Source organism: Spea bombifrons, chromosome 5, assembly GCF_027358695.1.
Source record: "Spea bombifrons isolate aSpeBom1 chromosome 5, aSpeBom1.2.pri, whole genome shotgun sequence".
Classification (NCBI taxonomy): domain Eukaryota; kingdom Metazoa; phylum Chordata; class Amphibia; order Anura; family Pelobatidae; genus Spea; species Spea bombifrons.
Window position 1 is genome coordinate 35,871,834 of NC_071091.1, and position 12,958 is coordinate 35,884,791.

Here is a 12,958-nt window from a genome sequence, read left to right on the forward strand (position 1 = left end):
ATTTCCCCAAGTACTGAGCAATGGCTGTAGTACAACTGAACTGGCAGAACTACTTGTATAACCATAATTTATGGAATATAGTACTTATTGGTATTTTGTGATTATAAAGTCGAAAGCTATGACTTAAACTAGCAGGCAGCTGGCAAATTGGGAAATTTGCAAGTTGTCTGCTTTTTAAAATGTGCATGGATTTGTATATACTTACATCGTCTGGATGAAAGGATTTTTATTCTATGCGAGTGCAATGCTAATTGGCGTTCGTGAATTTGGGAGTTAGACATTTCTTTTGCCAACGTGCAAGCGCCCACAATTTAGATTGTGCTACTTTTGTACTATGCTACTATGGATTTTATTTTTTGTATTTTTTACCGTAGAGCCAAAACTTAGAGATGTATCTTCTTTTTAATTGTTTCCTGACAACACAAGGAAAATGTAATATTTTATTTATTAGAACACGGATGGTTTTTCATCTACAGTTTATTATGTAATTCCCTGCAACTTGTGTTGACAAGCAGTGCTAAATTTAAAAAAAAAAAAGTGATTTCGAATATCAACAGCGTATGGCAAGAAACCCCAAAAGAAAAAAAAATAATAAAAGAAAATGTTTCCTGGAAAATTCTGCATATGTATATTGCATTGTTTAGTTTTACAAACAAATTTACAACAAGTACATAATAAATATATATTTAGAACACTGATTTGTAAAGACAACAAATTAATTTATTTTATCTGTACAGAAATGCAAGTATGTTTTTAAAGTTTTGATAATTAAGAAGAATATTCGTATTCTTCAGCACTGCGGCGACCAAAATCCATCCAACCCATGTAGTCTCTGTCGTTTATCCGATGGGTGGGGTCAATGACAGGCCGGTTCGGCAGAACAGCAAACCTCCCCGAAGGTCCGCCTAAAATAAAAATAATAAAACAAACAAAAAATCACTTAAATGGAAACATGCAATGAATAATAAAATAATAACTTAACCCAACATTTTTTTCAAATATTTGCAAAACTGTGAAATCAATGCTATTTTATATAGGTTCTATAGGTTCAGGAGAGGTGCTACCAGATAAGCAGATTAAGCAGATAATTATTCTTTTTATTATTTGTGTTAGAATTTAGACCTTGATAAATCTTTTGCCGTAGGGTCCATAAAAACCTAGCGCCAACTTCTACACTACCACAATACATTATGATTTATTCTATCACTTAGTGTATTCTGTTGTTTGGCAAAGTATCAAACACACCTATCAAAATGTATTTACAGGAGTATTGAATTCAAAAGCCTAAAGCTTTTAAAAGTATTTATGAATGCCGTGTATAGTTTATGCTTTATATAGTATTTTAGAGACATTATGTTTAGAAAATGGGAATACATTTATTAAAGTGAATAAAAACCACTATAATGAATGGCGTCCCAGGCTTTTAATGAGTAACAGACCAATGGCCTATAAAATGCTATTTAATTTAAAAAGAAAACAAAAAAAGCACGTGTTATTACAAACTTGGGCATATCTGGCCTACACAAGAAAAATAAAGAGTCTATTGTCAATCAACATTGCATTTAAGCCAATACAATTTTCAAAAGAAGTAATATCAGGTGATTATTGGAAGTTTTGGGCATCTGCAGACCATCATCAGTGACAAGTTAAGATTTCAGGAGCTGTCATTCCGCAAAAGTTTGATCTGCCACGTCTAAAGTATTCATATGTAGAAGAACGATTAAAAATACGGGACTGCAGAACTCATCAAGGGCAGACATTTGATGAAGGCAGCGCATTAAAGCGCATTCCGGCAGATGTCTGGTGGAGATGGCAGCTTTAATTATGTGTTTACAATCTGTTGCCCAGTTAGATAGTAGTTAGTTTAGAGACTCAAAATCCATTTCATTTGAAAAGGTTGTTGTTTTATTGTTATCTAGTAAAGAAATGAACACATGCAAGAATTTTGATTTGAGATGTATAGAATTAACAGAGCATGTACGATATAATAATTAGACAGTGTCCATGTAATTCTTCCTTATGCATAGGTGACAAAACCATTATGAAATTGTCATCACATAAATGATCGTGTAATGTCGCATAAAGCATTATACTTAACCAAGTACTGTGTAAGCGTCTTATCACCTTTGGTTACGTGAAATCGCTATAGAACACCCTTTTCTCTTCCCTCCTGCAGCCTTGTTATATCGCTTTATATTGGGATCTCTAATATCCAGGGAGTATGCTTAGTAAAATATGGTTTTCACCAATAGTTGGTGGTTAATGAAACATATTGAAGAAAGAACACATTAAAGCTGCTAATCCTGTATGAAGGATGAAGACAATCCAACATATGCAAAAATAGGAAATGATATCGACACATAAGGATACACTGGCGTAGGACAGATAGGGAACAACATATTGAATGTTTGGCGCCACTGCTTGCTTATTCATAGGCAATAGTGAGCAGTTATTGAAAAAAGAATTGAAAACAATTGCTAATGACAATTGCTGCCATCATATTAGTGCAAGTGCTATTTACACTTACTGCTTAACCTCTTAATGACCAGCGTTTCCTACCTGTTTCCTAGCATCAACATTCTCTATATCTCCACTACAAAAAAACAGTTTGCTTATAAATTCAAAACTATTAAGCAAATCAGATCAGATGACTCCGCATTTGATTGTTATTAATATTGATATGGAACAAACATCATTAAAAAAAAAGTCTGCCTAGAGCCTAACTACTATAGTCACTCAGGGATGTCTCTCTGTTGCCATGGTGATCTCACAACTTCTACTACTGCTTTTTACAATAATTGTTCTTTATACATTACCATTTGTAATTCTAAAGGTTTGATATAGATTTGTGCTTAAAGCTAACTTAACGCATTGTTGATTAGAGTAAAAGTACATTTTGTATCTACAGATGTATTGATGTCCGGCTTCACTTAATACCAAGTATCCAAACCATATTCCAGAACACAATCAGTGTAAAACATGGAGTGAGCACCAAATTATGTGACCATATCATATTTCAAAAAGTCCTGCAGTTTTGAAAAGTACATTGACTTTCATTTTAAATTGTGTTGTTTCTCAGCTTCTCCTATGGCAAACAATTTTCTAGAAATCCATAATGCAATATATGAATCAATAGATCTGAATAATTATGGTTATCACAGATGTACTAAACTGAAATATAGAGAAGGTTACATGGGAAAGGTATTGGATATTATCTATTATTATTACTATTATTTTCATTATTATTATTATTATTATTATTATTATTATTATTTTCGTTTTTCCTCTGGTAATGAGCTAAGCAGTCATTCATATGACCTGATCCATGGCTTCATAAGTGACAATGGATGCTACAGGTGTTTGGATATTATAAAACACTGTGATATTTTTTTCTATTCTTCAGTTGGTTAAAGTAATCTATAATAAAATATCCATTTGAAGAAATGCTGAACATTTTCATTGAATGATTCTTGGAATACCGTGGCGAAATCATGGAATGAGGCATGGTTTTTTTGTATAAAGTGAAGTTTCCAAAATAATATGAAAAGCAATGGGTTCTGGATCAAGATTCCTCTGGGTACCATACTATCACCTGAGACTAAGTTGACTAAATGGGGTCTCCTTAGTGAGCAGACATGGCCTTATAAACATACTTGAGAACTCTCAGAGTTTTTGCGGCAATCTCAGGGTCTCACAGTGAAGGGGCAAAATTTTAGGGTCGCACAATCTGGAGTATGAGTCATTCATACTATTTAGGATATTTAGGACTCCTAATTAGTGCTTTTTGCCTCCAGAATGTCTGTCATGGTTGGTATCCCTGTTTGAATGCATGTTTCTCAATCAAGTGTACATTTATATAATGACAAGTCTTGGTTTCCATGTATTAGAGTTTGGTTAACACATTGCATGGAATCTATTTGGTAGGCCATTAAACTGTTAATATATAAAATTAGAGTCTCTCTGGGTCGGCTCATTTTGAAAGTTTCAAGGTACATGTATAATTCTTGCTGAGGCCCATGATAACCAACTTTCTTTGACCATGCAGTAGTCATGGCTCCCTATTTAATTTTTTAAATGAGTGACCCTGTTACTTTTCACTCAAAAGTGTCTGTTTCAAAATAAAATTGGGTCCTTGTAATATACTCTCAAAAACGTTATATCTGTGTTTAATATGTTGCTAAAACACATCTGGCAGAGAACATGCTAACTATACTCTCGCCTGTTACTTCTATTCATAGAAAATCTAATGTAGAAGGTACACAAAAAGGATACAGTCAAGATATTAATGGGACCTGGTGTGTTTTTTTTTATACTTTAATTACAGTGTTTGGTTCATCAATCCATCTACTTCCTCTAAACAAGAGGTAGCTGCCTCCTGGCAAGAGGTGACTATTCTATTCTACATGCATGATTGGAGAACCCCCAATTTATTTTCCACAAGGGCCCACAAGCCTTCTGAACAGGCTAAATTGCTTTAAGACAAAAGAAAAGCTGTGTGGCTGCATTTTTCACAGAATAGGATGCAGAGCAAGGGAAGGATGAAGAGACATTTTGCGGTGACTTTGTATATTAAGCATAGTTATTGGTCTAAAAATGTAATATATCCGGCATATGGCATAGTGTAAACAGGTCTTTGTTGCTTAATTGTTTCCACACAGCTACAAAATTAAATGTACAACAGTAACTTCTGGAGGAAGGCCAGCTGCTTATTTTTGATCATGGTGCTTTACTGCAGTGATATGACTGCATCTAATTAAATTGGGACATATGTGATAACCAGTCTGATGGAGTGGTCAATTGTTCTTCATATCCTTGTAGCAGAATCCTATTGTGCATAATTCATACTACAATATATGGATTTGGAGTAGAAGATCTCTCTGATGGATGGCTCTATGCTGTACATGTTTATGCAACCCCTCCGCCACCACTTTCATCTGCAGATCCTGATGGTGTGATGGAAGAGCATAGGAGTATATTTGCCTCTGAAAGTAAGTTTGTTACTGAGAGGTCTGGGAAAGAGTAACTTAAACAGAGGCCCCCACTCATTGCCCTTGAACCCCAGTTAGGCAGCCCTATCATATAATGAGGTGCTGAGCTGATGGGGTTTGCTACATTGGTGGACCTATGCTGCTAGCAACACAACATAATCATTAGGTTCTCAGGAAAATAAAACTAGTGAGGGAATGTGCCAGAAACCACAGGAGTAGTCCTGACCCTCACTGTTATATATCTGATTCATGGAACAGAGGAATACAAACTACTCAACTATGTAGTATGTAATATGTAGTCTACTAAAATATGCTCCCAGCAGAAAAGATATTTTTTTCTCAAATAAAGAACACTGATCATGAACTGGTATATAAAACTTTCATTGTGTATTCCATGTATGCAGTTCCAAATGCATCACCATTTATTCTGACCACAGTTCATTAGACATGACTTTTCTTGTGTGAAATTCTTAACTTACCTTTTCTAAAATATTTTGCCAGAATAGCTTCCAAATTAGCCTTTTGATCTCCATTTCCATCAATGCGCTGGAAGGTTTTTAGTTGGCCAGTTGAGGAGGCACGAGCATGTCGTGGGTGCTGTAGTAAGCCCTGCTTCTCTATTCCAGTGGCCCCTGGATCTTCATTTGGAGATCCTGCAGTTTGCTGTCCTATTGAGCTTGTGGAGAGGACAGCAAGTAAGACGCAGATGCATATCCTACTGTACATAGCTGTGAAAGTGAAAAAATGGCAAATCAGCATTGTCTAAGCTTAGGCGTATATATATATAATTATATATATATATATATATATATATATATATATATATATATATATACCCAATATTATTTAGGGCACTAAAGATATTATTAGTATGGGAACATTACTAAAAAAAAAAGCATTACCTGAACTCCACCAGAATTCTGGAAAAAGAAAATAATACTACCTGGTATTTCTTAGCAATATTTATATTTAATACAATACAGCTGTAGACAATATTTAAATGTAATATTGTCTAAGCTATGTTGAACAACTAAGATATCCCATGTTATTTTATATATAGACTGGTTGCCCTGAAACCAGTTCCCAGTATTGTGTGAGTTCCTTCCATAAGGGAACATACTAGCTCTACTCAGACAAGAAGGTTTATTTACTAAACATTGACTTATAGCTAATGTCCTTTGAAATAAAAAACCTTCATACTAGAAAGAAATGCGTTATGCAAGACAGTTCGGATGAGTTTCTCCTAAAAGAAAGGCAGAGTTAACCCTTCATAATGCATAGTTAATGGTTGACATGAAATGAAAACTTTAGTTAATAGACCATAAATCATCAAGGTATTTGATGCATCATAAATTACTTTAGGCTTCTGGTTTGTTATCAGGTCAAACACTAAAATCCCCAGTTGTGTTAATCAATGCACTTTTAAATCAGCCCCTTTACAAGTCCAATTTCTAAATTTTAATGCGAATATTCTAACATGTAATTGTATACAAAATATTTTATTCCATAAAACTTCAAAAATTAGAGAGAATGGGAAAGAAGGTGTGTGTGAGAACAGAAAAAGAAAAGAATAATATAAGAATAAAATAATATCTTTTTGTCTACTGAAGTACATAAAAAGGACACAAATAAAACTAATACAAAACACATGAAGCTTTAGACTTGATGAAAAACGTATTGCTTCCCATCATCCTTTTTTTGATTATATCATTATCCAAAAGAATAAGATAAATATCAGTGAGCGTCTAGCAACCTGAAGTGCTTGGTAAATTTCTACGATAGGGACTTGAGTCAAAGGTAATACATTTCATTGGACCATAATACAAAAGAATTGTGAGCTTTTGGAACCTTACAGCTCTCTTCTTCAGATGAGTTATTTCTTTCACTAAACTTACCTATTAGAGATCTTTTGAGGGATCCCTCATGGAAAATGTAAAAATTAGAATGCATATAACCATATGGGTCAATGAGAAGAAGAAGTCTTTAGTCAAAGATACCTTTTACTGGGCCAACATAGAAAAATCTATAAAGGCACATTTCAGAGGTATGTTCTTCATCTGACTAAGAAGAACAGACTTTAGCTGTATCCATTTTCCTTATTATATTCATTAAATACTTTATAAGGTCTCTAAAGCTTGTGTTTATTTAAAGAAATAACTCAGGATACACATTAATAAAAATAACCCATCGTTAATTGACTTAATGAATAGGTCTGGATTATCGTGATAACATTTTTCATTATATCACGACAGATATTGATAAAGTTCTGTTTTATTTTTTTCAAATAAATTAGAGTTTTTTTAAAGTCTTAATAGCATTGTTGCTATAGTTAAAAGATGAAACCTTGAGGTGCAACAATCACACATGTGATTTATTACATTTAGTTATATAGTTGCATATGTGTAGAGTAAAAGGCCATTTACTTATTAAAGGGAAAGCATAGAAATATTTAAATATTAATTTTGTGAACAAAATATATTTTTCTCAGACATTAGGTGCAATGTGTTTCATACTTGCCCCATGGTATGATAGCAGTGCATGTCACTGTTGCCATTGTGGACCACTGTCACTGATACATCTAATAGCCTACACCAAATCCACAAAATGGGATGCTTTTAGTTACATAGTTACATAGTTTAAAAGTCTAAGGTCTACGACCCCCTCTGTTATAGCTTAGGCTACATTTCATATGAGGGTATGAGCCACTGGCTAACTCTCCAGCTAATGTAGTTGAATTACGACTCCCAGGATGCTCAGACTGTATATGGATAGGGATGAATAATTGTGTGTTATTGTCTTCTGACTACCCCTATAAAATATATATTTCATTTGTCATGTATTTATGTATGGGAATCTATCAAATATTTAGAACTTCAAAAGGTCATAAAATTGTGTAATTTCTCATGGCATGTACACCTATGTCACAAGACTAAACAAGATATACTGTTTTAATATACCTGAATAGTAAACATATCTATTGTAATGTTGACAATTAATTTGTTTTAGAGTATTAATAATACAAGCAGGCTCATATGAAATAACATGAGGGATGCTGTGTGTGTTGCCAACTGCCTGCAACTTGCCTCTGGTTGGAAAGAATAACATGGGTCAAAAAAAAATGATTTTATCAATTTGTCTAGGACTGCACAAGAAAGCTGACCTATATTTACTGCCACAGAAAGAGCTTTCTGAACACACTTGATGCTTAAAATTCATATAGATCCACTCAAATCAAAATTAATTTTCATTTCTTTTTGGTCACCCTGCAAACATTTTGGTCCTCAATGCATATAATCCTTAGGCAGAGGTGATGGGAGTTGTAATCTGTCACAACTAAACATAATGGGTGTTGCAGTCCAAGCAACAAAAACTGGAAAGCTGCTGTTTGGCTTGTAACATAAAACACATACTGTTTACTTTCCCAGAGATCTTAAATCTATGCAAATTGAAGGATTTCTGGCAGAGTGGATAAGGCTGGGAATTAAATTAAAATGTAACACAATTTTTAAGGTTGTCAAGTTTCCTTCAACAGACCAGGCATATCCTTTTTATATGTATTTATATCTAGCATATAATGTTCATGTGTTTCAGCTGAGAACTGCACCAGCTAAATTTTAAATGTACATTATGAATATCCAGGCAGAAATCAGATTTTAAGATCAGGAATGCCCCTGATATTTGGATAGCCTTGAAAATGCCTTTTATTTCACTACCCCTGATTCTGCATCTACAGAAGATGAGGTCTACTCTTAACCCTATGAGTGCCACATATTTGACACTACAAAGAGATCTCACTCCTTTTTCTACACCCATTGCAAGGGCACGTTTAACCCTTTAAGTGCTAGTAAGACTGTTTCCTTTCATCCCTCTTGCGCTGTTGTTAAGTTACATTACATTATATAATAGCGCAGAAATGTATAGCGCTATACGCACAGCACAGATTCCATAACTTAGGCAGGTTTTACTTAATCCATACAGAAATAATAATCACTAACAGAGAAGTGCACAGGCTGAACATATTGTAGATACCTTCCCCCAATCAAACTTTGTTACAACAGAACATTGACCAACAGGTGCACTTTGAATCTCCTTTAAATAACAATAATAATAACAACAATAATAGTAATCATAATAATAGTGATAATAATAAATGTTCACTTTACCTTTCACAAGTGATCTGCTTTTCCAATAGGCGAGAGGACTGAGCAGTGCTTGGGGCAGAGGAATTACTGTGCTCCAGGTAGCTTTACTATGGCTTATATACCCCACCTCGCTGTCATCTGTTTGCACAAGCTGACGCAAAAAGGGGATTGCCATCACGTCATAACAAATTCATTTCACTCCCCAGACCAAATTGAGTCAAGGGTTAACCACTGAAATTAAAACCACAGCCCCCATTGCTGTCTCATTTTACAGCTTCTGATGTCTTAAAACACATTTTCCATGGGCAAGATGCAGATAAGCAGTACCAGCACCCATCTTCTTCTTCATCACTACTAATTTGTTATCTTAATGTGGATACTATATATTTGATCTATTTGATCTGTAACTTTTACTCCAGAAAAGAGTAAATCTGTTTTGATTCATCATATATCGTGATTCCTTTTCTCATTTAGTTTAAAATGTGTAGCAACAACATATCCATCGCTATATTTATAGATAATCTTTATAATTTATATATTCACCATCTGTCATTTTATATATGTCTAATTGCATTTGCTTCACTTAGTACTTAATGCTCAGTATCTGTGCTGAGCATCACTATACATACATATTTTATAACCTATATTAATTAATGTAATTACAAATAAATCAATTATTGGTGAAACTGAATTAAAAACCTTGGCCACCCAGGAACAGCACACAGGACATGCTAATGAGAAAGCTGAAATCAGCATTTTAATATATGGATGACCATGTGAATTATGTAATATGCACTGTCTGGTTTAGCATGGTAAAAGAAACAATGGAACAGCAGTCAAATATTTTATTGGTAAGAATGCAATGAATATTACAACACAATAAATATCACTGAAATACAAATAAACACATTCTATAGTGGGGTAAAATCTGATTGAAGACATCTCAGCCCAGCAGATGCACCTGGCAATGACATGGTTAAATATATATTGCCCACATAATGAATGTGTGCTAATCCTATGAATGTTGCAGTCCTGCTTTTAAAAGGTTAAAGACCCCAGGAATTTACTTGAGATCTTATGAACTTTGGAAGGTTAATTCTATTTCATTTCCTTTAATGAATTGGATATGAGACAATGTGGAATCAGTACTTAATGTTAAAACACCCATCTTGAAGAGTAGACTAATGACCATATCCCCAACTGGCCTATTGTCCTTTCTCCCTGTAGGTATAATTAGGTAAGAACTGTCAATATCTGTCCCTTTTTGGTGTGATAGTAGACAAAATGATCCCTTGTATGAAATATTACTTATCTACGTGGATAAGAAATTTGATTTTATGGTGCTAGCGTTATTCTACCTCTGCCTGTTTGTATAGGAACATATACATTAAGGTGATGGTTGGTCTGTATGGTGCTGGCTACTTCAAAATAATGATTGATGGTGGAGGGAGGGGAGAGGAGATGGAGATTGAAAGAGGAGGAGGGAGAGACACGGGGAGCTACAAGGTCCTACAGGTCTCTCTGGTGAGATCTCTACAGCTCCTCTGTTCTATGCAGAGAGAGAATAAGGAGTTTAGAGCAGACAGAGGGTCATGTATAAAGAACAGCTGTGGTGTAACATGATTAAAGTGGTGCAACGAGTTTGTTACCCCAGCTTCACTTGCTCTGGAGAAAGTCTCTGATCATTTGCTCCAGAATGACTCTCTATAGAGTCAGTTACTGCAGTTTCAGTAAGTACAAACTACATACACGTATTAACAACTGTAATCATTAGAATTAGAAAACTCGAATTATCTAAAACGGTTCTTGACATAAAGTATGACTTAACTCCCTTCGGTCTCGGACCAACTCACAATGAATCATCCAAGGAAGCTTACAGTATGGGTGATATCAGAATTACGCTTCCAAATGTAACACGTACATAGTACAACTAATTTCAAGTATGTAATATAGATTTAGCTTATTTGGAAATATAGTATATTTTAGGGAAACTGGATTACAATATATATATATATATATATATATATATATATATATATATATATATATATATATATATAACAACATTTTTACCTCCTCTCACTTACCTGTGCTCTTTCCTGCTATTCTCCCTCTCTCCCCTTTCTCTTCCCCCTTCAGTCTCCCTATCTACTCTTTCTCTCATTCCTTATATATTATACATACATATTAACTAATGGTATTTATTATTGAAACCGCTTTGATTAATTCACAGACACTTGATCCCAAGCCCATTAAAGGAGTGAGCTCTAATGGAAAGTGGGATGCATTTGAGAGCTGACATTAAAACCAAGATGCCTATCAGTTATTGCTTGCATTACTTTTGCACACCAAAGATGTCATAATTCACCTGATGTCTGTATTCAGTGATATTGGGATTGGAGCAGGGAAAGTTTGTTTTTATTTAAAGCCAATTGATGAGGCTAGAACTTGTTTCTCTGGCTGATGTGCAAATCTGGGAGAATATTCTATACCTAATCCTCAAAGTAATAAGATTATTATTATTATTACTATTATTATTAATATTATTATTGTGCAGATTTGTATATATTTGCAACATATGTTACTCTTCTTAACCTACTAGTGAGATTGATAACTTCTACAAGCTACTTGTTATTAATGTTGTGATTTGTGCACTTAAGACAATTGCCATGGACCTATTCATTGTAGAAGCCAACCTGCTTATTTATTATTTCTATATACTCCAAAAACCAGTGTCTCCAATAGCCTCACATCATTTCACCTGGTACAGTAAATACCTATCTGGATTAAGCTGGAGGAAATCTATACAGTTTTGTACTCTGTTGCCCTATTGTAATTACTGACCAGCATCAAATAAACCCAGTCATTGTTAGCTATTTGATTCTCATGAGAGGCAGATTAAATCCCTTTTCCAAACATGACATTATCATTTACACCGCTCTGCCAGATCCATAATGTTGACATAGCGAGTAGCCCTTTCCATGAAATCTAATCCATTTAAATCCAAATCAATCTCACTCCCTACTCATCTCATCCCTCTGCTACAAGTTCATGTCTACACATCGATTCCCAGCAAGACAGTCATTACCAGGTGTCTGCTTATCTGTGCATTAGTGTATTACCAGAGTAGTGTCTAGGTCATGATCATAAACACATCACAATGTGGTTCTTCATTTAGTCTTTTTTTTTAATAGACACTATAATGACTTTTTAACACTATAGTTACTAATGTGTCACTTAACCATTGCAGTATTCTAGAAAAGATCCATTGAGCTGTCTATGGTCCTGAAAAGCTATCTGCAGGTAACAGTTTACATGAGAAAATCATTCCTGTGAATCAAATGTTGTGTGATGTGAATCCTTTTTCAGTATTTTAGATATTTTTGACATTTGGTAATCTCCACCTGTGCTCAATTATCCAAACCCTCCTATGATGTAAATAGAACACACTGTTCTTACCTGATTCCTTTCTCCTCTGGCTGTGGAAGGGGGTGATACTGTGCCTCTGGGTATCACTCTGATCAGATCCCACTCTGAAATAAGCAGCTCAGCAAGAAGGGTTATTTATGAGATATATTACCAAGAGGGAGAGTGATGTCAGAGTAAAAAAAATGCCCAAAACTCAAAAGTGCGTCAGACTTTTAAATTCAAAGACTGATGAGGCAATATTATTTATATTTTTATTTATATATTTAATGAGTCAATAAAGGCACCATAGGACTGACTTACCACAATCTGATATTGATAAGATTAATTCTTTGTAGATATAAAGACTAGCTAAACAAAAAACTTCAAGTTTGTATAAAGAGTATGGAGGTCTCTTTTATT

The 12,958-nt window shown here is 34.4% G+C and overlaps 1 protein-coding gene across 2 annotated transcripts; it reads right to left on the reverse strand.

The window, feature by feature from the left end:
* Positions 1–604: 604 nt before the first annotated feature.
* CCK (cholecystokinin) lies at positions 605–12,633 on the reverse strand. 2 transcript variants are annotated; one of them, XM_053466490.1, is made up of 3 exons: positions 12,590–12,633; positions 5,468–5,716; positions 605–905 (listed from the first exon to the last, which is right to left on the reverse strand). In XM_053466490.1, exons 2-3 carry the CDS (start codon positions 5,712–5,714, stop codon positions 769–771), a joined length of 384 nt encoding a protein of 127 aa, XP_053322465.1. In that variant the 5' UTR covers positions 5,715–5,716; positions 12,590–12,633; the 3' UTR covers positions 605–768. The 2 variants fall into 2 exon arrangements, with proteins under 2 accessions (XP_053322465.1, XP_053322463.1); XM_053466488.1 differs by lacking the exon at positions 12,590–12,633 and adding an exon at positions 9,152–9,227.
* Between the last annotated feature and the right edge of the window lie 325 nt (positions 12,634–12,958).

What these genes read in the sequence shown, in the direction of transcription:
- CCK (XM_053466490.1), bottom strand. Translation starts at nt 5,714, where the DNA reads ATGTACAGTAGGATATGCATCTGCGTCTTACTTGCTGTCCTCTCCACA. An exon ending in GGCAAAATATTTTAGAAAAG is followed by an intron (nt 906 to 5,467) that starts GTAAGTTAAGAA and finishes TTTTTATTTTAG; the next exon opens with GCGGACCTTCGGGGAGGTTT.